Below are 26,406 nucleotides of genomic sequence, written 5' to 3' on the forward strand. Positions count from 1 at the left end.
TTCTAAAATCTTTTCAGAAATTGACTAAATTTCAAACCTACAACACCATTATATATCTCATTTTAATGAACATATTTAAGCAGTGAACATTTTCTAACATATTCATGTTCATCACCTCAGATATCCTGCTACCTTCATAAACATTTTTTTTTTATTTGAAGCAGCTCTCAGGTGACAAGAGCTCTATTCACAGTTGGGCACATTTAAGAATATTGATATTTACTGTAAAAGCATCACAGTGCGACAGATGATCTTATGGTTTTAAGTATTCAACATTGGCTATGTACTGCAATTAAAACCGTTGAATGGCCTATCAACAAACAAACCTTACCAACGACACGTGAGTTTAACCTGAACTTAAACAAAAACAGCTTTTTATTGTTCTAATCTTCCCTTCTGCCAGCTATTCAAAAGTTATAATTCCTGGGAACCGCACCACTAAAAGGGGAGCTGTATATTTGCAGATATGAGTAATAAGTAATAAAAAGATTAATCATCACCAGAAGGAAAACATGCGTAATGTTTATATTCAGGATTTTTTTTAGATTGAATTTAATTGTACACTGCTTTTTAAAAAAAATCTAAATCTATTTTATGAATTTATACTTTTTGTGATCTCTAGCTAACTGCAAAATACAATAAATTGGAACGATAAAAGCTTGGTCATTAAAAACGTATCCATAAAGGGTATTAAAGCAGAGCAACTTTTGTAAAACAGAATAATGAAACGAGGCGCAGACATTGTGGTTATTTTATTGGAAACAGTGATGTGGATTATTTGAGCTGAAACCTTTTCCCCTGAATTAGTTCTACCAAACAACCTCTTAACTATAGCTACTATGTTAAGATGAAATACAGTTAAATATTCAGACAAAAAATAAAATAAAAGACACACCCTGGTGCAAAAAACAGCAAAAGGGATTAATAAAAAGCTTTTCAAGACCCAACATAAACCATCCACATTCAGCTCTTTCAAAATAAAGATGGTGAAGAGGGAAAACCTGCTTAACAGCCACACTTGTTGTTAACAGTGACCGCAGTTTTCCACGCTGAAATCTGAAAGTAGAAACAATTTGTTTTTGGTAGGAACGAGGATGTGACTAATTTGTAAGGAGTCTGATCAGGTAAGATGACATGAGAGAAATGTTTTCTCAGACACTGGATACCCCCATTTGTATTCTTTTTTTTTTGCAGCACAGTGGGTAAGTTATTTATAGCTTTTTCGCAAGCATTTCATAAGTATCCCCAAAAAAACTAAAACAAAAAAAACTGGCCATAAATCAGTTGCAATAACTGCAGGTCCTACACAATCAGGATTCACACAAACACAGACATTTACATATTAAGAATTACTATTTTTTCCAGTCCATGTGAAACTGTACGTTTACATGTTAAAGGAGAGAGAGAGAGTGGGAGAGAGTGGGAGGAGTCGGGTTGGGTTTTTAACAATGACAATATTCCTCAGGAAGGTGATCACACTCTGAACTTCATAAATACATTCAGTACTCAGTTATGTAGTTTTAATTCTATTGCATAAAGGACATGACTGGTCCTCCCTAAACACTGGTCACTACATAAACAAATTACCACAATGTGTATTTAAATTAACATTAGTTTTCACCGCACCGCTCTTATTCAACATCTTTGTGGACCTTCCTACTTCACACTTACAAAAACAATTTAAATACAGTAAAAAGACATGTGAGTGAAAAGACATTACGTTCACTAAAAACACAGGACCTCAAGTGGATTAGTGTGGAGACTTGGAAACAAGGCTCACGATAAACTAAATAGTCTGAGCGTCACAAGCCTTGCAAGTCAGGCATCTAAAAAGCTCACCTAAAGTGTGGTCGCTGCTAGTGACAGGAGGGTGATCTCTCTTCACACACAACCTCAAGATAAAACATATGTAAAATACATTTAACACAATACCATGACTGGGTTGAATATGCTCGGGATGAAATACGATCAATAATGTTTTTAAAAAGGAAAATAGAATACATTAAACTAATACCAAAGGTAATTTCAAGAACTCAAATAGACCAAAAGAGCACAAAAATCAGCTAGAGGTGAAATGCTCTCTTGTTAAAAGCAGCAGACAAAGAAGTAACCAAGAGTTATTCTACAGTTTAAATGTCCCTTTGTGATAGCATGTGAGAGGGGAACTAGATGCTTTATCTTCTGTGTTTACATTTATAGGACTCCCTATAGGTAAGGGTACTGTGCGAGGCGTCTGGGGCTTAGCTGGTAGGCGGCGTAAGCCTCAGCCCGGGGCGTCACGCTAACGTACGGAGAGCCGGCGGTGAACTGGTGCTGATAGGCTGCGGGGAGGCCGTGCAGCAGACTGACAGAATCCTTACGACTGGCTGAGTCTCTCCTGGAGGATGAGGTGTATGTTGCTGCATAGGCGGAGGGGGAACGCCCGTGGCTGCTGTGACCACGAGCCAGCAGCTGCTCCATGGCCTGAGAAGCTGAGGAGAGGGCGGCGGAGGCCGGGTAAGTGTACAGGGTGGTAGCAGCAGCCGAGCTCGATGCCAGGGCTGACACATCGGGGAAGTTGTAGTGAGAGGCAGAGACGACCGGCGGGAACGTCTGCTGGCGGTGTAGAGATGATTCGCTGTGGGATGCTCCCGAACGCTCCTGAGATGAAGAAACCACCGACTGAACCTAAAAGAAAACAGATTTGCAAGATGAACACTGAGCAATGAGATGGAAAAAATCATTTTCCAATTGTATAATATAATTTACAGTCCAGTGCCCATTTCTTTCAATATGATAAGTGTTAGTCCTCCTTTTTTAGAAATGCTCTTTTTTCTCTCTAGTAGCAAATAAGTTTACCGCCTTGTCAGCAAATATAGAAGTTTTTGCAAACAGATTTGCAGATATGAGAAATTAACTGAAGCACATAAATAGGCAAAGTATGTTTGGTAGAATTTACAAGCTTGATTGTTGTTACACTTTTTGCCCAGCAGAGGGCCCTTTAGACTGTTTAGTTTAACAGATGCAAAGATCAAAACTTCAATTTTTTTTGGAGGTCATCAGACCAGTTACATTTACGTTACACTTTTTTGTGTGAAAGAAAACTAAAACGGTGAAAAGCGTTTCTTTTTATGAATTCTTTTTATGAATTCTTTTTATGAATTCTTTTTATGATCTTAACTCTGAAGAAGATGGAAAAAAAACATCTTAAATGCTTGACAAATTACTGCGATTGCTGCTACCTCTGTTGCAAAAATGAACAAACGAAGGCACCAGATGATGATTCCAATGATTAATTGGAAGGCAAAGTCCTTAAGTGATGCAGTAATGCGTAATGATTAAGTAGTGTTACGGCAAAACTTTGTTGTTTTAGTGAGGCCAAAAACAGCCAGAAACTAGAATTTGATGGGCCGACATCACAACCAGCACTGCCAGAGATGTGCAAATAGGCAAGAAGCTTTCCCATTACGCCTTTGTGATAAAACTAGATTATTGACATGTTTGAAAAACCCCCTTAGTTGAGATACTGACAAGTCTGAAAGTTTCTCACAAAGGCAAAATATGTGTGGTTCTCGTCAGCAACAGAATTTCCTCCAAGCTAGTCAATAAAGCCTCACCTGGCTGAGATTTAAAGGGTGCGACTGGCTTGGGACCAGTCCATGGTGATCCATGCTCTCGCCAGAACTGCACGGCTGCCGGTTAAATCTCTTAGGTTTCATGTAAGCCACTGCAAGTTTAAGATTGGATGGTTACTTCGATCATGGAGATTTAACAATAAAAAAATACATATTAAAAAAAAATTATAATAATAATAATAATAAATGGAGTAACAAAGCACTTGGGCAACCCTCACCACTATTTAAATGACCACGTGAAATTGCCCCCATCTCAGATGCCTGGGTTTTCACTGAAGGCGCCACCACTGCCAGTGACTTGGCCTGCCGTGATGACCCGGTGCCAGACGGGTTGAGGGAGCAGGGGAGGGGGGTCAGAGGGCTGGCTGTAGATGAATCCGAGTCATGCACGGTCACACAGCTGATCACGTTAGTGCGCTCAGATCGGCTCAGTCCAACACTGCAAAAGGTGAAGGTGTTATTCCCAGGGCCATTTAAGAAGAAAACCAAAAGGTTATCAAAACATTTCAGTGCAAGGAAAAAAAAAAAAAAAAAAAAGAAGAAATCTGTTCAGTGCAGAAGAGCGTTTTGTTCTCACCTGGCAGGGTGGAACTTGCGCTCATCCTCCGTGTCCGTGTCGCTGTGAATAGTGATGATGCTCACAGCTGGACTGGGGGTGTCGGAGATGACGATCGGCTGGGACAATGTGACCGTGGAGCTGGGTGGAGTCACACCGCTATTACTGAGAAAGGATCCAGATGACATACCCCTAAGGATTAAAAAAAAAAAAGGAAAGAAAAAAAGATTGTTAGGGTACCATTCTCAAAGCCAATTTGCTATAATGGACCCAAATAACAACACCAAAAATAAAAAAATAAATCGAAACACAGAAAACAGAAAATTCTACACAACATCACAATTGTTAGTTCTGTGTAAATTAAGACGCCAGGTTGTAAATAGTGACTAAACAATAGCTTTTTACTTTCCTGATTGACAACTAGACAATTCCACCCACTTGCTCAAACAAAGCTTCGTCTCCACAAACGGGTTAAACTTCGGTTACTGCTAATGTTGAGCCCAACGCACTCAAAACTCCCTCACAGGAGAAGCTTAGAGGCTTTACAAACCTGTTTCTGTTCTCTCCACGTCTGGCTTTCACCTTCTTCCTCTCCGGCTGAGTCCTGGCCTGGGTTATGTTCCTGTTAGGGTCAAAAGTCATACACATTAGCACTGTGCACCAGAAAACAGAAGAAAAAAAAAAACAGCTGCTGTTTTAGTGATTTGGATTACAAAGTCACATTTTCATCAACTTTTTGCAAGCCATTTCTTTTTTTGCTTCATATTCAATCCTGCATCCTTCTCTTAAACAACTCTAAAGTTTCTAAAAAACTTTCCAGCCCCTTGAGTCAACCCAAAGTAGTCCATTTAATGAAAAAAAAAGTCTATGAAAGCCTGTTTTAAAAAGAAATCTTCAAAAAAAACGACAGACGGTGGTGCCTAAAGGACTACCCTTCAAGTCAACTTACATGAGTGGAGACATAAAACTTAATACATCTGCAGTATGAAAAACAAAGCACAAGCCTCAATGCTTCTTGACTATAACAGTTGATTAACTCACCGCCAGCTGTGTCCCTGCTGCATGGTAGCATCTGGGTGAACAGTTTCCAGGGGTGAGTTAGTGACATTTGACTGGCGAGCAGAACTGTGGATGGCCACACCGGGGACTTGCTGCCATGACGATGGTATTAGGATTTGTTGGGTACCAGTAGGCCAGGTCTGCTGAGAAAAACAAACAGATGCTCCTCATTACATGGATGCAATAAATCTAAAAAAATAAATAAATATATATGTAAATAAATCAACTATGCATGAATCATCAAAAACAGTCTGATTGCTGGAATGGGCCAGACAATAAAGCCATGCCAAGAAATAAATCCAAAGACTGATTAAAAAGAGGCAAGCCAATGGCCTACAGGCAAAAGCACAGAGCTAGAAATGCAAGCAACCTTTCCCAAGCCATTCTTTTCACATAACATTGCCCTGTAATAAATCCACAAGATGATACCATGCAAAGCACAAAACACTGAAGCACTTGTAAACAGTCATATCAGGTAGAGGGACGAGTATGCACAGAACCATGGTGCCTGTTAAAGGAGAAACACAGATTAGTTCCCTGAAGCCAAACAGTCTGCTGATAACACTCGTGGGGGAAAAAGGCATGCCAAATGTTCTGGGGCTGAAACAGAAGATGTGTGTCAGAGAGTCTGGCAGGCTGTTGAGGAGGGCTTTCAGAAGACTTTGTAGCTGCAACCTCCTCTGCTGAAACCAAGAGGGAACAGGACAAGAGAAGCTACAAGCAAAGCGCAGACCAACTCGGCAACACATGCGCTCCATGCCCTGAGCACACCTATGGGAGAACTGGGGAATGAAAATGTGTGACGGGTGTGGGGAGGGGCTGTCCTTTGGAGCGGGAAGACAAAGTCATTTTTTTCTTTTTTGGCCAATCTTAACCTAATTTCAGCATGGGAAATCTTTAATAAAATTTATCTGAAAGCAAAATGGTGATGCCAGGACTAAATAAATAAATAAATAAATAAATGAATGAATGAATGAATGAATGAATGAATTAAATTAAATTAAAAAAATGATATGTCCACATATAGAAATGTGGAATGACGATGCATATATACCGTATTTTCTGGACTATAAGCCGCTACTTTTTTCATAGGTTTTCAACCATGCGGCTTATACAAAGGTGCGTCTATTCTGTGGATTTTTCTTCCACCACTCGGGGCGCTCTAACCGGAATTAGAATCAAAACTAAGACAAAATAAATGCAAAGAATAATACGCTACTTCTTCTTTAGCAGATAGAAGTAGAAGCAGATTTCAAACAGATAAATAGATCAATAAATACTGGCTATTTTCTCTTGGTTCTGTCCCGTTTTAATCAGCAAAGTTGCTGCCGCGTTAAAAGACACTGTTAGGAAAGGATCTATTTAGGTACAAACATGTACATCATTTACAGTTCAAAATCCTTCTGTACATGTAGTAAATATCTGATCTAACAACATAAATATCTGTGGCTAAATATCTTTTTTTTTAAATAGAGTGAATGCGGCTTATATACAGGTGCGGCTTATAGTCCAGAAAATATGGTATATTAAAAAAGACTAATCCTATGAAACGTGTGCTACAGGAGGAACAAGAAAGTTGCAAACAGATGAAGAGTAAAAGGAAGGGTTGAGGAAGGAGAGAGATGGAATTGTTAGTGGTAGCAGGAGTGTGCATGTGCACATGTTTCCTCAGGGGAGGTCATCATTGCGTTACCAGCACTGTGGCTGTGTGCTCCAGCAGAGTGGGCCGACCCACCCCAGTACCAAGCCCAAGGGGCAGAGAATACTGGGGGGCTATGCCTGCTGAGGGTGGGTGCAAGGTGGCAACCATCAGGGGTGTACAGGAACCCTGGAGGAAGGAGGGAGGATAAGGAAGGGCAGTGTTAGGTTATGATTAAAAGCAATGGCTTTCAAAGCTGTGATAACTGAGGGACAGCACATAGAAACAGCTGCACGAGAGACGCACAGAAGCAACACCAGCCAGCTGGACCCCTGAGCTGCCCCCATTTTCATTTCAGCCCTCAATAAAAGTATAATTGCATCTTAATAAGGAACACTGATCCAAATGCAAAAGAAAACCGATGAATGTGGCATACACCTCTGTTGTAGTAGTAGAAAGAACAGAAAGACATAAAAAGAAGAGCGCCCTGCCACTTTTGAAGAACCTGCAGCCTGTTTCAACATCTGCAATTATGATGTCAACACAAGATGCTGCATGAGCTGGCAAGATTTTTTCTGCTAGGTGCATCGCTTAAAAACATTGCAAAAAGTGTCTGAAAAGACGTGTTAACAAAAGAGCTTTGCCGTCATGTCAATCCAATAAGCTGCACATTAGGAAGGGATGGGCAAATGTGAAGTATGTAGGTGTGTGAGATGGTGACTGAAATCATGCGGTTCTACAGAATACAAAATGATCTTGTCTGGTTCCTGATGGGCAGCCATTAGTGCACTCAAATGTATTACCATTGTTTGATAAACACTGATAATCACCTCAACTGTCAGGAAAGCCAGGAATCTTGTAGAGCATTTAGTGATGGACATTTCTTTTCACTACATCTCTTGTAGACAATACAAGCAACATTCTCGAGTTAAACCTCCTTGTGAAACCTCTGCACATTCATACAAAAGAAAACAAACCCTGACACCTGAAGTGTAAAGCCAAACAGACAGCTTACGAACTCTTACCTGCGTAAGCATACTTGGCTGGATCTGCAGAGACTGAGCAGACTGGTTTTGAGGTACTATGGGTACAGAGTTCTCCACCCTCACAGGGAAACTGGAGCTCTTACTGGATGACTGTAGCCCTGGAAAACAACCCCCAAACAATTACCTCAAAATACTGATGAGAATCACCCACACATTAATACAAACATCAAGTATCGTTAACTTAATAGCCATCGACTCCATTGGTGGTCATCTGATGGAAGTCTGAATACAGCTGTAATCTGTACCTTGAAGAGTGGAGGGAGGACACACGATGAGGGTCTGCTGGAAGGGCTCCGTCTGGCTACACAGCCCAGCGGGGCGAGCTGGAATGGGAACGCTCTGCTGAGCCAGCCCGGGAATGTTGATGGTCGCCTGCTGGTAGAGAGCTGGCTGGTAGTTCAGCAAAGGCACGGCGCCCCCTGCAGAAGGCACCTGTTCAGATAACAAAACTGATTAATGACTGCAGTATTAACAGTCCAAAAACTTATTAACCATTAAGCACAAAATCTTAAAATGTGAAACCATTTCATTTTTCTCTACAACCTGTTGTTACCTCTCACTTTGGCCCCGTGAAGCACAATATCAGCTGTGAGGTCCTAACGGATTAGGTGTTGTATTTGAAAAACGGTCAGACCACTAACAGTAAAGACAACTGAGGTGTGGAAATTTTTCAATTCATAAATGCATCGTAATGAGAATGATTCTTTATTGCTGTTATGATATAAGTGCTGCAACATCCCTCAGATCTGCTGCAACACAGCCTACTACAGGCCATCCTTCATGCCCACAGCTATAACCATCTACAAAGACTCTGAAGAAACTTAGCTAATGAAAGTGACCTCATACAATTTCCCTTTGGGATTAATAAAGCATTATTATATTTAATTCATTTGTAAATTTGAAATTTAGTTTCACTATGGCTGGAAAAAATCATACAATTTACAAACTTAACAGAAATGTCTAAACCTACACTCTACATCCAAATTGATATCCATGAAAACGGGCTGTTGAGTAAAGTCTGTCAAGCTGAACACAAACACCCGGGGGCTTTCGAGATACCGCCGAGGTGAGTCACTCTTTTAAATCAAATTATGAGACGAGTAAAGATTTCCACTTCCCTACACCAGGCAAGTGCTTTAAAAAGGTAAAAGTGAAAGTGTTAGAGCCTGGCTACTCTGCCTGCAATTATTTATTGTGCTTCTAGAGGTGCTTGCAGTAAAAGTTTGTTCCACACAAAATGGCTTCATGATGCAGACAGATCATACCTGGTGGTTGTGTTGGTTGAGCTGGCTACTGAAAGTAACGGTGAGGTTGCCCGCTGCAGCGCTGGGAACTGCATTGGAGGAGTACAGGGATTTGCCACTGTCGTAGGAGCTCCTGCGTTTGCAGATCTCCATATTCTGGAAGCACGACTTTACACTGGGGAGAGAGAGAGCGAACGTCAGCATTCAAGAAATTACCTAAAATAAAAATATTTGTGCTTTGTCACACTCTTACTGGGAACTGTGAGGATAGTCCATTAGGTGGCTCATTGTGACAAAGGGGTGACCCAGAGTTTTCGTAGGCGTGATCCTTTTGTCAGCATCCAGACGAAGCATTCGCTTTAACAGGTCTATAAACTCCCGTCTATCAGCTTTCTCAGCCAGCATGTCTGTCCCCTCCAGGTGAGATGACAGGTTGACCTTGAATATACACATTGTGTCAAGCAGCCATTGAACGCACAGAATAGCAAATAAGATTAACTAGTTTGTGTTATCTACCTGCATCATGTCATCCAGACAGTTGAAGATGTACTTCCTCGCCTCCTTCGATTTGATGCCCATCTCCATTTCATGCTCAGATGGAGTCTGGTAGAAATATAAAAAAAAAAAGACATCAAATACTAATTTTTCATGATAAGTGTTCTGAACATTAAAGGAAGTACGTCGGGGTCAGATATAGTTTGTAGTCTCTTTTATCCCATCTGGGAATAAAGGTTGGAGATGAGAGAGAACAAAAAAGGGCATGTCAATGGTCATTCATCAATAAATTTTTAGCCAACTCAAGCTGTTAACAGGAGACGCTTCAAAACTTAAATCCACTTCAAGAAGCTGGGCGGTTCAGGAGGGTTTAGGTCATCATGCCAACATGGACTGAAACAAAAATCTTCATGTCCAACGACCTAATACAAAGTTGCAGAAACCAGCATCGTTTTGACTGCAGTGATAAAGTTTTACTTACAAATCCTTGTGGGTTTCTAACAACTAAAATTGACTTTTAATTCTTCTTCAGCATTAATGCATTTGATGTAACTAATCCCTTTTTACATCACCGCGTGCATTTGCAACACGAGGACTATGAAACATGACCAAATAAACAAAAGGGAGACTCAAATGTAGTTTGTTTCCAGAAAACAATATGTTTGAGTCATATATCATTAATTTATATCAGTTAACAATATCATGATCATCATAATACATATTTCACATGGTTCATAGTTCAATTTCAAATTATTCAATAATCTGACTTTAAAAACAGCAGGTGGAGTTGTCATTTAAAGGGTTAAGTTTTTACTTCTGTAAACAAAAAAAAAACATTTAGGAGCATGTACCATTCAGTTTTACTTTATAATGAATCCGACCAAATGACAGAATGCATCATTATCCTGAAAGTTTATTTCATGATCACAAACCTACTTTGGATAGATAGAACAAAGTTTCAGTGTACGTGTAAGTATTTACCAGAGTTAATAACTACAGTCTCCCCCGGTCCTTTACCACACATGCAACCCCATATTATAAATAGAATTGGGAATATCTCTTTGATTGGACATACACCAAACAAAAGTCCTCTTTCATCTCTTATCAATGCAGATTCATGATTTGTGACTGAAATATACTTCCACCCTGTCCACAGTCCCTTATGGCTTCTTCTTACCCTACGGCAACTTCTGTCTATGGTTCCTCTTTGGCTTTTCTGTATGTAAATGGCATGTCCTTCCGCTAATGTCTTACATCCAAACAGAGACTCTCATTTGTTCATTTAATGTGTTGTGCATTTTCTAATTTCCATTTTGGGATAAATAAAAGTACCCATCTATCCATCCATTTTCAAAGGCTATTGAGTTGAGTTGTCTGACCTACATCGTCTTTGATCTCCCCGTGTGGTTCTCTCTTACAGGGATTGTCCATGTTGCTCCAAGTTTCAGACATCGTTGACAGGGAAACAACTAACATCTTTGACACTTGAATAACCTTCTTATAGGAGTCGGACAACCTTTTTAATTGTCGGAACAGACAGCCTGTCGGACATTTTCTTCATGATGTGCAAAATCTCATTTGGATCTGCAACCACCATTAGAAGCAAAATAAAAAGGAAGTTTTTGCCCTTCTTTTTTTCCTTTGCTCAGAAAGTCACCCTAAAAGTGGAACGATCAAGTCGCTTTTTGACCAAAATGTACTTTGTCATCCTCATTTTCTCTTTCATCTTTACTTCCTGAAGTCTCTTAGTCACCTTTGCTGTCACATACACTATAAATGAGTTTTTCTGTAACTTAAGTGTGAATAAGTGCCAGAGAAAAGAGACAATCATGATGGGATTACTTTGGATAGTTTTTGCCACATTTCCACAATGGAAGGAAGACCTTGAGAGCCAGATGAAGATTTTGTGGCTCTAATGGCCTTTATTCAAAGTTTAGACAGGAGGAGGGTAGAGAGAGAGAAAATGGGGACGACATGCAGGAAAGGGCCGCAGGTCAGGACTGGAACCTGCAACCGCTGCAGGGGGACTGTAGCCTCAGTACATGGGCCGCTTGCTTTAACCACTGTGCCATCCAGCGGCACCAGATCACACATTTTTAAAGTAATCTTATACTCCTTCAAAGGAAATTGAAACTTGTTAGTATTTCAATTTAACTGAAGACACATGTGCATATTTAGACTTGTTCAAGTATTTGTTTTACCAGGCAATCTTTAAAAAGAAAAAACACATAAGCAGCCACAATGTTAAGTTCAATCAAATTGTTTTCTCATATGAAGGAATAGCATCTCTAGGAGCCCAGCTGATAATTGAAAACACTAAATAGGAGTTTGTATGGCATATTAACCTTAAGCCTCCAGAGGGGGTAGCTTGAGTCAGGACCTCTGTTGAAGAAGCGGCTGGTCTTGGTGCCGGCACTCAGCAGATACTCAGCTGGAAGGCCTTGAGTCTGAGAAATGTAACGGATCTGAAAAAAGAAAAGTCAAGAGTTCTGAAGCTTTCTGGCATTGCTTGGCTTATTGTTTTGGATTATCTAACCAGCCTTTTTTTTCATTTTCATGCAATACATTCGAAATGCCATTTACCAAAAAAAAAAAGAAAATCTGCTTAATACTGACCTGGTCATACTCAGAAGCCCCAGGATAGAGAGGCCAACCCAGAAACAGCTCAGCAATCACACAGCCTAAAGACCACATGTCAATGGCTTCACAGAATGGAAGCCCTAAAATAATCTCTGGAGCTCTGGACAGAAGACAAGAGATTACGAATGAAGCATCATCAAAATAATGCCCATTTAATCCTATCATCCTCAAAAAACCTGTACGCATTTAGATCAACGATGCAGAAACTATACAAAATGACAAAAAAGGGGAAAAAAAGATGGTCAGCATGTATAGTTTAGAGCTTTTTTGGTCTTTGTTAACCACTCAATTAATTTTTATAGTATGTGCCGTGTACAGATGTAGATATGTACCCAATATCTTGCACAATTCACACTGTTCACTTTAACATCACAAATCATTTTGAACAAAAACTCCATTGCACACTACCTCGAATAGCCCAAGTCTGCTGCTGACTGTTTTCTTCATTTATGCTAAATTGTATAATATTACAGTTGGTTTTGTTTCACTGTTTTATATTGGGCTGACATTTGGACCAGGGAAACAAATTTCGTTCCACCTCATTGTCTGACATCTCGTTTACATAACTTGACACTCAGTGTGGTTGGACAGAGTCTGTGCAGTGCTTTTCCAGTCATTCACACAATAATGAACAACTTGGAGGTACAATATCTTGCTGCAAAACAATTTGACATGTTGAAAGCGAAGTCAGGAATCAAACTACCCAGATTCTGACGGCAGACTAGTGATTGTCTCCACCTCCTGCACCATACCTACCCTTAATATTATATTTTTTTACAAAGCCGTAAGAAACATTTACCTGTAATAGCGAGATTGTAAGTAGGTTGAGCACACCGCTTTGGAAACATGACTTGCTGAGCCAAAGTCAATAACTTTCACCCTGTAGGGCTGCCTAAGGGGGTCAACCAGCATAATGTTTTCTGGTTTCAGGTCAGCATGGATCAGTCCCAGGCTTTTCAGCTTCATCAGTGCCGTAGCCACCTAAGAATACGAACACGAAAATATTACATCTCAATCCGATGCTAATCAATGACAATAAGAATGTGTTTATCGTTTGCCAACCTGCTGGAGGATGGGTCTGATGTGCCGTAGAGGGAGTGGGCTGAACTTGCTGTGCTTGAGAAAGTCGTACAGATTCTGCTCGAGCATCTCAAACACCAAGCAGGTATGACCCTTGTGTTGGAAGCATTCGTATGAGCGCACAAAATTATATTCATCTGCATTCTCTGCACTCAGTCGGTTCAAGATGCCAACCTTTAAAAAAGAAAAACGGTTCCAAAGATTAGTCAAGAAACCCACCATTATATTTCATAATCAGAGAAATGCATTTAAATGCACCAGTTCTGTTTATACAATTAACTTAAAAAAAGAAACCAAGTTCACCTCAATCTGGCCCTGACGAGCATATGAAGGATGGTTTTTTAGAATCTTGATTGCCACAATCTCATTAGTTCCCCTCTTCCAACACTTGGCTACTTGTCCAAACGTGCCCCTTCCAAGGAACTCCAGCACTTCATAGCTGCAGGACACGGAGCAGAGGATCTCGTGCTGCACAAGCTGATAGTCTCCCTCCCCATTGGAGCTGCTGCTCTTGGTGGTTGGAGCTGAGTGAGGTATAGACTGACCAGTGCCCCCTCCCCCACCACCAGTACGGGTGGAGTAAGTTGCTGCAGGAGCCGATAGCTCCTCTAATATTTGGACACTTCCACATCCACTCCCGCTACCTGCAGAGGTCGCCTCGATCTTTCTTTTCTGCCCATGTCTTTGTGCCCTTGTTTCTGAGGGTGCGTCATGATTGTAGGAGGAGGATGCCACCTGTTCAGCGACACGTCGACTGGATCCACGAGGAAGACTACCTGTACTATCAGCTGCACGCACCACAACTTGAGCCCTGGAGCCAGATGCTGCAGGAGGGAAGACGAGGGATGGCGCAAAAGGCGGCACAGCCATGGCTGGGGTAAATGCGTACGCCGACTGGCCTGCGATGGAACCATACGGTTCGGTGGCAGATACGTCCCACACATTGCTTTCCACCTTGAGCTTCTTGACCCGACAAAAGGCACTGGAGGAGATTGATGGGGGAGAGAAGACTTGTAGCTGCGAACTCATTGCTGCAAAGAGATTGCGGACAATTAGATATGTGGAAAAGACTGACATAACTAAACCAGCCTATAAAACTAACCTATTTTAGAACAATTGTTTATAGCTCAAATTCACATTTGAAATGAGTAAAACTGCTCAATTTTCAGAGCAAAAAATATTGAATCATGATATTAACACGGATGATTTAACATGAGTCACACAATAAACCAGGCATATCAATCTCTATCCCATCTCACTGGTATTCTCCAGCAACAGTTGACTCTCCTTCAGCAAGAAAACTGCAGAACAAGGAAAACAAAAGTTTCCAGGGCACCAACCTAAATCACAATCCTCCTCATATCCCAAGCATAACAATTATGCAATTAAGATTTATTTATTTCAAATATGAGAACAAGGTAACTAAAAATAAGACTGAATAACACATGAAAAAGTCTAGTAAATACAACTTATTGCCATTATTCAGCACACTAGTGCAATGGGAGACATATGGGATATCAAGACATTTCATGAACACGTGTGCATTTCATCAGGGAAATCATTTGCAGATTAATGAATATTGAAAATATAAATATTTGCAGTTTTAAAAATAACCATAATGTTGAGGAATTCTTACAGGACATTTGTATCGACAGTATTGGATTTATTAAGATGCCCCTAAAATTTACAGCTGGATGCAAAAGCCAAAAACCTCAATGGTTTCCCCTTTAGGAGCTGCCAAAGAAGAAGATCTCCATCTTGCACCATCTTCTGCATCTTTCTCTGTTCATCTCCAAGACATCTAACTTGAGCTGTTCTTGTTCTTAATCTTATTTGTCATGAACAACTAAAAAGGATTCTTAAAATAAGCCTCCCAGCGGGACTGAATTATTTTTTTTTTAAAGATTTTTTTGTGGCTCTAGTGGTCTTTATTGAAGGAAGGGGTAGAGAGAGAGAATGAGGAAGACGTGCAGCAAAGTGTGGGAGGCTGGGTCTCTAACCGGGGACTGTAGGCTGGGCCGCTTGCTTAAACCAATGTGCCACCCAGTGGACCAGGACTGGATCATTTTTAAGGTTGTTTATTTCATGAAAAGAGAATTGGCAACAGCCAGAGTGAAATCTGACAGAAAACTGACTCTTATATGTCTCAGTAATCTATATCTTTGGTACATTAATGGGATGTATAATCTCTAAATTAGCTATATTCATGCTTTAAAGATATGACAGTGATATTCATATGCATAGTAATTAATACATTCACATCAGCATTGTTTTAATTTCATTTTCCCTCCTTCCACAGCTTTTCTTTACTTTTTACTGATGCATTTGTTACTTTTGTCTCACTATACATTTTAGATTTTACACTAGTTTAAAATAGTTTATACTTGTACTAGAAATATGGTGTGACAGATCCACAACTCTAGTCATCTAATGCCAGCACAGCCCTTTATATAATGAATGATGATGAAGATCAGATGATTTAAAATAAAATCCAAGAATTAAGAAAAGGTATATTTTAGTCTTGATGATTATTACCCCAGTCTGGCCTCCGGCAGGAGGGCCCCCCCTTATGATCCAGGTCCAGGTTTCTTCCCTCCTAAAGGGGAGTTTTTCTTGCCACTGCGTGGCTTAAGGTTTTTCTCTCATTAGGGGAGTTTTTACCTGCCATTGTTTATGTAATAATTGCTCGGGGGTCATGTTCTGTGTCTCTGGAAAGATCTTAGAGACAACTTGTGTTGTAATAGACGCTATATAAATAAAATTGAAATGATTACGTTACAGCAAAGCGTGAATGTCAAAATTATGTTGTATGTGCTACCGCCCCAAAACAATATATCATTCAAAAGGTTGCATACAGGTGGCAAAGTACATTGCCTGAAAGAAAAAAAAACAACCAAACTACACAAACTGATAAGAGTCTCCGATTGCAACAGTGTTGCAGTAGCTTCTCAATATTTCAGCAACCGTGTAGGAAACCCTGTCGTGTGATGGTGGAAAAAAAGAAAGATGGTACAGAAAAAGGATATTGAAGCAGATGGTTGGAATGATGAGTCGAACTGAAGACTGATTTATCTTTTCATATTTTTTCGGTTTATATATATTAAGTGTGTATATGCACAGGTAGTGGAACATGTATCTTCTGAGATTCTAGTTGGTTTTTTTAAAAATATTTTTCTATTATTATTATTAATGCTATTATTATTGTTGTTGTTGTGCCTTCATGTTCTGTGTTGTTCATTGCTTGTAAAATATCAAAATTTGCAATAAACAGACGTTTAAAAAAACTAAATAAAAATAAATAAAGAAAGATGGTACTCTGTTCGTCAAAAGGGTCCAATTTTTGGTGTTCAAATCAATCAACTAAGGAGGCAGATTACAGTGACCGAAGATCAACTACATTTTTAAAAATCAACACAGGGATTTCACACAATCGTCAAAACAAAATGTCACAATAAACAATGCACAGATCAATATCTACAATCTACAATAAGCCTGCTATATTGTAATGGACAGTTCCTAGTAAGAATAGAGGTAAATGAAGTAAATTAACACTCCTACAGATGATTTAACTTGGTCGGGTTATTATCTTATCTTAAAACAACTGAAACCATCCAACTATCTCTAAATTACAAAGGTTTTCCATTAACATATCTATTTATGGAGCAAATAAAGTCATAACCACAGGTTGGCCGGGCAAAGACCGACATTTGTTAAGGTTAAGGACATAATTTAAGACAAAAAAAGCAACAACGTACTTAGCATTCTGCTGCTAACATGCTAACGTGTTAAATACTCCGGCTTCACGAGCAAACGCTGAAACAGACACGGGAATACAAAACACAACACAAGATGCATACTAGGAATGTAACTCACTGGTGTTTGGCGTCGCGGCAGCTCGGAATCACAGCTCGGTCTCGGGTTTAAATCCCAGTTTAGCAGCTCGGCTACAGCTCAGCAGAACCAGGCCCGCATTGTTTCCTCCGTCGGTGTGAGCTCGGCAGCGAGGGCATCACAGCACACACGGAACACTAACGTGTGCCATCGTTTTCACAAGTGAGATCTAAAAAAATATACGCCGATGAGCTAAAACATAATCTGCTGTAAAAACCGTCTTTCATGGAGCAGCAAAAGACCCACTTTTCCCCGGAACGAACCACGTCCTTATATCAGCTGCTACACGGACGACATTTCCGGTTACTACCGTAATCACACGTGGGCGTTTTCATTGTTTGATTCATTTTTTTGTTACACTTTTTCTAAATAGTGGAAGATATCATTTTTATGTTCAGAACTGTTAAATTGTGATCTTTTCCACCCGCTAAAATAAATGAATAATACTTGAAAGACGTGTATATTCAGGCTATGTATTGCGTAAATGAGTAAACAACAATTTTTACGGTAAAAAATCAACTGACGTCACTAATGTACTAGTAGTTTTCCAGACTGCACTGGAAAGTTTTCTTTCCCAACATTACCATGGTTTCCCGATAGTTTGTAATATTTATTTATTTTTTGTTGCTGTTAGATTTTTTCTTTAAACAAATTAAAAAACAAGCAAACATATGTACATTGTACGAAGATGCAACTGACATAAGTCACATTTTTAGTCTTATGCAAGTTTAATTTATATTTTGCTCTGGAATTTCCATTTTTAAATGATTGAGGCTGGAATTCCCCGAGATTATATGGTCCCAAATTGTCATAGAAAGTAGCCTATGAACTCAATGTATTTATTTATTCTAAAGGAGACTCAAATAAGAAAAGAGAAAAACAATTGAGAAGAACGGATAAGAAAAATATAATTTTGAAAGACCAATATTTCTTAGGCTTCCTTTGGAAAAATACATCAAGCTCTGGTTTTGCCTTTAAGTTGTGTGTGTTTCTTTCTTGTAAAGACATTTTATTTCTTTGTTCTTTATTACAAAAAAAAGTCAAAAAAGTTAGCAAAGACATTTTATTTATTTGTAGACATTTGGCTTAGCTGTAGCATTACTTATGTTTAGAATTTTCCACATTCTGTTGAATTCAGGTTAATGCAGTTTTATTTATAGCATCTTTTACAATACAAATCGTCTCTTGGCGCGTTCCAGAGACTCAGAGCATGACCCACGACGAATTGTTAAAAAACAATGGCAGGTACAAACTCCCCTAGTGGGAGAAAATCCTTAAAGCCAAGCAGTGGCAGGTAAAAAGGGTGAACCCTCCTGCCAGCCAGGTAGAGCAAGAAAAGGGAGATAAGAAAGAAATAATGAAAAACTGAGAGAGGAGAGGTGCACATTTATTGTCAAAGGTACAAAAGATAAGATATATTAATAGTAATTTACTAATACTACTACTACTGTCATTTAGCAGACGCTTTTATCCAAAGCGACTTACGTATGAGAGAACAACACAAGCACAAAAATCACATAGGAGGGTACAGCTAAGTGGTGGTCAGACTTCTGAGATTCCCGTTTTTATAAATAAGAAAGCTACGTCTAAGAAGACACCATCTTGACATAAGTGCATGCATCTTACTAGATGTCGAAGTGCTCCTTAAAGAGCTGGGTCTTTAGCTTGCTCTTAAAAGTAGGTACAGACCCTGCTGATCGGACAGAGTTTGGTAGGTCATTCCACCATCGGGGAACAATGGAGGAGAAGAGTCTGGCTAATGATTTCACACCACGTTGTGGTGGAAGCACCAGGCGTCTTTCACTGGCTGAGCGGAGCTGTCGAGAGGGAGTGTAGCTCTGAAGCAAGTAGTGAAGGTATTGAGGACCCGTTTGCGTAATTGTTTGGTAAGCCAGAAGCAGAGCTTTAAACTTGATGCGTGCTGCAAATGGAAGCCAGTGCAGAGAAATTAGCAGCGGAGTGACATGAGCTCTCTCGGGTAGATTGAAAACCAGACGTGCTGCTGCATTCTGGATCATATGCAGAGGTTTAACTGAGCACGCAGGAAGGCTGACCAACAAGGAGTTACAGTAGTCAATACATGACATGACCAAAGCCTGAACCAAAAGCTGTGTCGTATGTTCTGTCAGGTAGGGTCTGATTTTCCTGATGTTGTAGAGAGCGAACCGGCAAGACCGGGAAACCGAGGCAACATGCTCCTTAAAGGTCAGCTGGCTGTTTAAAATGACACCAAGATTCCTAGCATTTACTGTTAGTTGGAGAACTTGAGAGTTGTATGTACATATGAGTGATTCATGGTTAGTTGGTGTACTACAGAGATGACTACATAAACAGATGTAGACAGCAGACACTGAGGTGGTCAGAGGGTCGGACTGCAGGTTAACATGTTAGTAGATATCCTACGGACGCATCTATATAGACAGAGGGAGGTAAACCCTGGGATGGTCAGAGGTTGGGACCTCAGGTCAGCATGCAGCTCTGGAAGCTCTGGCCTGCAAACATAAAAAGATGAGAAAAAGAGAGGGCAAACCAGCACAACAAACTACAAGAACAATGGAGTGCAGTTATGGTTATGAGATACTTTTAATTATTAACGGAGGGTTTATCTGAAGAAAAGAAAGAGAAAAAGAGGAAAGAAGGAGGGATGAGGGGCCACGCTCAGCAGATCATGTTGGTTTTCCCCCTGCAGCGTAGGCCTATTCCTATAGGCCTATTCCTATAGGCCTATTCCTATAGGCCTATTCCTGTAGGTCTATTCCTGTAGGTCTATTCCTATAGGCCTATTCCTATAGGCCTATTCCTATAGGCCTATTCCTATAGGCGTATTCCTATAGGCGTATCCCATGGCAGCATAGCTACAATAAAGCTATATTTAAGACAAGCCTGCACTAGTCTTGTTCTGCAACTGTAGCGATGACTACTGGCCCTAACACTGTCAAGTTTATACTACGGTAATTATGGGCTTTATGAAACAGCAATGTTTCAGAAACATTAATGTTTTAAGTTTTTTTTTCAAAGGTGGAGATGGTGTCAGCCTCCTTAAAAAAACATGATCTTTACTTTACATAATTGCTAGCTCTCTTGTAATTTTTATCACACCCTTATGTGTAATCTAAAATCATGTCATATTGGATGTTTATACCAAAATATTTGATACAGTATTATTTTGAAAGACTCTGATGCAATAATAACACAAATGTATATTATATGACAGATATTATCTTTCTGCTCGGCATTTTGGTTTATATTTTCATTTATTCATTCAGCAGATGCTTTTATCCAAAGAAACTGAGGAGCGCCATTGTGTGCATGCTTCATTAGATGAGTTGGACGTCCTCTAATGTCAAATCTTGTGTTTTGCTTTGAGCAGAAATTTACTTAGGCAAAGTTCTGTTCATTACAGAGAATGGGAAGTATGAGTATCTGTCTGAGGAGGATTGTCCACTCCAGGAGAGCGTTGACTGAGCCCGGGTTTTGGCATTTAACTTTAAAGGTGCTGGGGCACAGAGCTGTTGCAAGATCTGACCTTCGATCTTAGAGTTGAGGGACCAGGCTTTGTCTGAATCTCAGGACGAGAGGTTTTTGGCCAAAGTCTACTTGTGTAGTTGGCTGACCACATGGATTTATTATTAGATCAAACTGAGACTGGGAAGGAGGGACGTCCATGGTTTGACATCCATGGTTTGTCAGAGGACAACCAGGAAGGTTTATCATCAGGTCAATGTGCTGCCGCCGCTGCTGCTGCCCCAGAGGACACATCCCTCCCTGTTGAGTTACATCATGCAGCTGAAACACTGGAAGTACCACCTGCTCTGAAGCCATCACAGTCTGCTGGATTTGACCTCCAGTCTTTTCCTCATGCAGTCTCTCACATATTCTTAAACTCATCCATATCCTGGTGTGCTCCTGTATGCATTCCTCCCCAGATGGAGATTCTATTGCCATTTCTGGAGGGTGTGCAGTTGTTGTCCCAACAGTGGCCATCATGTTGAAATAATCGGTTTGCTAGTAGTCAAGCCATGGCAGCACCTCTTAAGGACGGGGGGAAGATATTTAATCCACACATGATTTGACACTTCCTCAGAAGTTGCAGGTTAACAGTCTCTCCTGTTTTTCTACAGTTACAGTATATTTGTCTGCCACGTTGGTATTAATGGTTTGGCTCCATGGCTTTCTTGAAAAGGTGTCTGCAGACTGAGACTTGTGATTAAACCTTGCATCCCCTCATGGGACTTGATCTCACTACTTGAAGCGCTTTGCCGTCCTCTGTTGAGGTTCAATTTCTTTCATTCTAGGGTGTTGAATTTCCTTCTCTGACTTCTGCTAAGAGGGTTGGTTAACTTCATGCACTGTTCGGTCATCCCTCATGTGTGCGGTTTGCATCAGATGGGTCTAAGAACACTTTGTGGTGAAACACACCCTATTTACCCCAGGTTATTCCTTCAGGCTACAGCTCCAAGCTCGCACACTTTAAGCCTCCTCTGTTAGCATCTGAGGAGCAGAGGAAGTTGCTTCCCAGTGGTCATGTATGCTGACCAACCTCAGAGCATGCGTCTGTGTGTGATGAGCTGTTTCTCTGTTTTACTTATCCAGCTAGAGGTAAAGCCCTGTTTAAGCAGAAGCTCTCTCATTGGATTTTAGGAGCTATTTGGGTGGGCTTGCACCATCAGGAATCTCTCTTTGCATTTTGGTGTGAGTGCTCACTCAGCCCAGAGTTGGGTGAGAGCATGTTCAGGTGAGTTTCTGTTGGTAATCTGTGTAGTTAGATGGTCATTACCTCACACTTTTGTTCAGTTTTACGAAATGGATGTGGAAACCTCTTCTATTGATCAGTCTGTTCGGTTTGACGTTGGTTCGGTACCTGCTCTATATGTCTTAAAAACGTTTTGTTGCACCTAGGGAACTCATTGAAAGGGAACAAAATGTTACATCCGTAATTTCTGTTCCCTGAAGGAGTGAAGCAAAGTACATCATTTAGCTGCCCCTAAAGCAGCTGGTCTTGGTGGAAAGTGGTTATTGAACTGGAGGATGACTGTTATTTAAGTGCATGAGTGTCCCGCTCATTATCACACACCACTTGTCTAATAGTGTGATTAAAGGTGTTTTCAGACAAAACATGCACGGGAGTGATCGCCCATTATGTATGTGTTGAACCTAAACACTCAACTAAACACTAAACTAAAAAAGGTTCTCCTGCTCTAATCATTTATATGGTATGATCAAGTCAGGTAGTATATGTTCAAGTTAGGAGCCCTGATCTCTGTTAGGTGTTCGGCTTGAAAATATCAGCTCTCAACAAAGTTAATCTTATGTGAGAACTGATTAAAAAGCTGATAACACCAACTAATCGTCTGGTTAATCAGGCATGGCTGAAGTAGAGCAATCAGAGCGGACCAACAGAGTCGGTGGGAACAGGACCACCGTTGTCTGCTGGTAGCAGAGACCTGATCATATTTATTGATTCTCATTCACTGATTGAGGAAAAATGTGTAGAATCATACCAAATGTTTTTAATAGCAAAATCTTTTTTTTTTATAAAATAAAACCACAAGTTCTTAAGAGTTTAAAAAGGAGTGGGAATTTATTTCATGTTTAAACCTTCATGTTTCAACATATACTAGAATATTTTTAAAACCTATTTTCGGAAAGGGAAAATCTCCAATAAATCTCAGCGTCTACTTGAACAACTTCTTTTTCCAATCACACTTATCGATGACTGTTTAAGTTATTCCTGATTGGTTCAGTAAGCTCCGCCCCTTACTGGTCGACGGACAGAAACAACATGTTAATGCTTCATTTATTTGTTTGTAAAATTCTCTGCTACAACAGTTTCCAGAATGAAATATTCACTTCTTAATCTTGCCTACTACTTGAGTCACTACTTAAAGGGATTGTGACATGAAAAACACATTTTTCTTGATTTTTTGTGTTTTGTTGGGTGTCTTGACATCAATTACACCCAAAAAACAACGAACTTTTAACATTCAGTGTATTGTGTGCTTTCTGGGATTTTCCGCATAACTATGCAAAAACGGCGCATGTGGTTTGGTGGCGGGTCGTTACGTATAAACCCGCTAAATCACCGCCCCCTCCACCCAGCTCCCTGCCTCCTCTCCTCTCCAGCGCACCATAAAGGCTGATTTATGGTTCCGCGTTACACCGACGTAGAGCCTACGGCGTAGGGTTACGCGGCGACGCGCAACGTACGCTGAACCCTACGGCGTAGGCTCTGCGTCGATTTAACGCGGAACCATAAATCAGGCTTAACACGGAGCTGTTTAGAGCCTCTTCTCTTCTCATCACCGGAGGAAAACTGCTAAGAAGACCCGCGGCCACTGACTGGACTTAAGATAAGAGGACACTGCTGCTTCGCATGCCTTTATTTTTATGATTGTTTGCGGTGGACTGCTTTTCTGTGCATGCTTCGCCTGTCGCTCCCGGCTTAACTCTCCGACGCCGCTGTTAGAAGTCCGGTTCGGTGTGCGCACGGACTTCATCCCCGGGCTGTAGTCGCCCTGTCTGGGCTGTGTGTGTGGGTGTTTGTGGTCGGTGTGCGCGCGTGTGTGTGGAGACGCCGGCAGAAGTGTGTAGCAGTTGGGTTGGAGGAGGTTTGGAGGAGGAGCGGAGCAATGATTGACAGGAAAGGGGGAAAAGGAAGCGTTTTTCACGGGGCAAAAAAACACTGTCATAAAAAGCCAGGAATGGAGTACTAGAGTGAAGTTTTTCTTGTTACACCCTTTTAGACACATTTGAGGGATGTTGGCCAAGACTTTTAATAGTGTTAAAAGCATTTTAAAAATGATGTCACAACACCTTTAAATGTTCTGCTGCAACAGAAATAATTTATTTCGTGGGCCTTTGGCTGCTTCTGGGGAGAGTGTGGTTATTTCTGTTGCTAGGCAACATTCTGCCAAACTAAACATTCAGTGTGACGTCAGAGCAGGGGGATTTCATTGGCGTATTTTTAGCAACATACCAGAATCACACGTCTTTCCTCTTTGTGACGACATAAGTAGCAACAGAGCCTTTATTAGGGCAACGCTGTTAGAAAGATCAGATCTTCACTAAATCAGTCAAAGTACAAGCACGCATCAGTCCGTGAAGCGGATAGCTATTGTTTGCCAAAACTTATCCGACCAAAATATCAGAAAGTAAGAGATGGACAAGCCTGTGAAACCAACTTATGCCGAGATGGCCCGCAGGTCTCAGCAGCAGCCACCAGCGACTGCCTGGCAGCAGGTGGCACAGAAACCTCAGCGTGTGGTCTGTAAACACCCTGCATATGAACAACCTGTTGCAGCTGCTAGACTTTCAGATGTTCAGTCTGCCAACAATAAGAAGCATCAGGTCGCGGAAGGAGACCAGAGCCGCCATCGCAGACAAGACTGTGGGTTCCCGATGTCACAGTCTGAGTTTCAGACAATACAAGGACAAACACATCCAGGAACTGGAAAAATTTTATAAGAAAATGTCGGAGGAGATCATGTAGTGAGAGAAAAGCGTCACAAAGATTCTCTCCTGGAGGAGGAAATGTGCCGCGAAAAGGAGCAGAGAGAGTTTCCGGAGAGATTATGGACACAGCAAAAGGCGGCAATGGCCACGTTACAGGCTCAGTTACAGAATAAGAAAAAGGAGTTCATGGAGGTGAAAAAACAGCTCAAATCTAAACAAGCTCAAAAGGACAAAGAAGTGGGTGAAAAGGCCAAATTGTGCACAGAGGCGACCAGCAAGCTGCAGGAGCTGCAGGCGGTCGTCTCAGCCGAGAGGACCTGCAGGCAGCAAGCCGAGGACAACTGGACCCAGAGAGTGGAGGAGAGCGAGGCTGCTCTGCTCCATATGAAGGAAAAACCGAGGCTGCTCTGCTGCACATGAAGGAAAAACCGAGGCTGCTCTGCTGCACATGAAGGAAAAACCGAGGCTGCTCTGCTCCACATGAAGGAGGAGAGCGAGGCTGCTCTGCTGCACATGAAGGAGAAACCGAGGCTGCTCTGCTGCACATGAAGGAGAAACCGAGGCTGCTTTGCTGCACATGAAGGAGAAACTGAGGCTGCTCTGCTCCACATGAAGGAGGAGAGCGAGGCTGCTCTGCTGCACATGAAGGAGAAACCGAGGCTGCTCTGCTCCACATGAAGGAGGAGAGCGAGGCTGCTCTGCTCCACATGAAGGAGAAACCGAGGCTGCTCTGCTCCACATGAAGGAGAAACCGAGGCTGCTCTGCTCCACATGAAGGAGGAGAGCGAGGCTGCTCTGCTCCACATGAAGGAGAAACCGAGGCTGCTCTGCTCCACATGAAGGAGAAACCGAGGCTGCTCTGCTCCACATGAAGGAGAAACCGAGGCTGCTCTGCTGCACATGAAGGAGAAACCGAGGCTGCTCTGCTCCACATGAAGGAGAAACCGAGGCTGCTCTGCTCCACATGAAGGAGAAACTGAGGCTGCTCTGCTGCACATGGAGGAGGAGAGCGAGGCTGCTCTGCTCCTCATGAAGAAGGAGACCGAGGCTGCTCTGCTCCAAATGAAGGAGGAGACCGAGGCTGCTCTGCTGAACATGAAGGAGAAACTGAGGCTGCTCTGCTCCAAATGAAGGAGGAGAGCAAGGCTGGCGCAGGAGAAGTCCTTCCTCCTGGCCGCGCAGGTGGAGACCAGCTTCCAGCTGAATGTGCAGGTGCAGGAGCTGCTGCTCAACGAGATGCAGCAGTGGAGCAGAGAGAAGTCCAGCCTCCTGGAGGAGATCTCTGACATGAAGAAGGCTCTGCAGAAGACGGAGCAGGAGAAGAAGGCTTCCATCGAGGCCCTGATGGGCCGGATTCAGTTTGGCAGTGCAGTTTGAGAACACGAAGAGAGAGAAACAGATAAAGAAGGGACCCATCGGGAGATTCTTCCAGAAGTTGAAGAAGAGTGCAAAGACCCCTCCCCAGTCCGACCCTTCTTCTGAAACTCCTGAAACCTAGTAGTCTCCATCAGTGACTGCGAGTATCCCCATGTGGTGACATATGTACCTAAAAAAAACAAAAACGGGCGGTACAGTGGGTGTCATGGTGTGCTGGTTCGAATCCCTGCTGAGCCAACATGGCCTCGCTGTGCCTGTGTGGGTTTTTTCTGGGTTCTCCAGTTCCCCCCACAGTTGTAAATTACTTTGTGTG

At 41.5% G+C, this 26,406-nt stretch overlaps 1 protein-coding gene across 3 annotated transcripts; it reads right to left on the reverse strand.

Annotated features, from left to right (window-relative positions):
* Positions 1-737: 737 nt before the first annotated feature.
* Positions 738-17,560, reverse strand: LOC133448821 (homeodomain-interacting protein kinase 1-like). 3 transcript variants are annotated; one of them, XM_061727713.1, is made up of 18 exons: positions 17,247-17,560; positions 13,677-14,404; positions 13,356-13,547; positions 13,093-13,274; positions 12,270-12,393; positions 11,999-12,118; positions 9,675-9,761; positions 9,412-9,596; positions 9,180-9,333; positions 8,160-8,346; positions 7,894-8,012; positions 6,923-7,057; positions 5,212-5,369; positions 4,721-4,792; positions 4,192-4,362; positions 3,833-4,053; positions 3,597-3,706; positions 738-2,667 (listed from the first exon to the last, which is right to left on the reverse strand). In XM_061727713.1, exons 2-18 carry the CDS (start codon positions 14,400-14,402, stop codon positions 2,206-2,208), a joined length of 3,405 nt encoding a protein of 1,134 aa, XP_061583697.1. In that variant the 5' UTR covers positions 14,403-14,404; positions 17,247-17,560; the 3' UTR covers positions 738-2,205. The 3 variants fall into 3 exon arrangements, with proteins under 3 accessions (XP_061583697.1, XP_061583695.1, XP_061583696.1); XM_061727711.1 differs by having other exon boundaries at positions 5,212-5,372; XM_061727712.1 differs by lacking the exon at positions 6,923-7,057 and having other exon boundaries at positions 5,212-5,372.
* Positions 17,561-26,406: the final 8,846 nt, after the last annotated feature.

The sequence above is a fragment of the Cololabis saira genome, chromosome 8 (genome assembly GCF_033807715.1).
Source record: "Cololabis saira isolate AMF1-May2022 chromosome 8, fColSai1.1, whole genome shotgun sequence".
In the NCBI taxonomy this organism is placed as follows: Eukaryota; Metazoa; Chordata; class Actinopteri; order Beloniformes; family Belonidae; genus Cololabis; species Cololabis saira.

Bases quoted from the DNA above. Each gene is read 5' to 3' on its own strand.
- LOC133448821 (XM_061727711.1), bottom strand. From the start codon at position 14,402: ATGAGTTCGCAGCTACAAGTCTTCTCTCCCCCATCAATCTCCTCCAGT. The intron at 7,058-7,893 runs GTAAGAGTTCGT...TCCTTCCTCCAG, and splicing joins AGCCAAGTATGCTTACGCAG to GGTTCCTGTACACCCCTGAT. The intron at 3,707-3,832 runs GTGAGGGTTGCC...TTAAACTTGCAG, and splicing joins ACGTGGTCATTTAAATAGTG to TGGCTTACATGAAACCTAAG.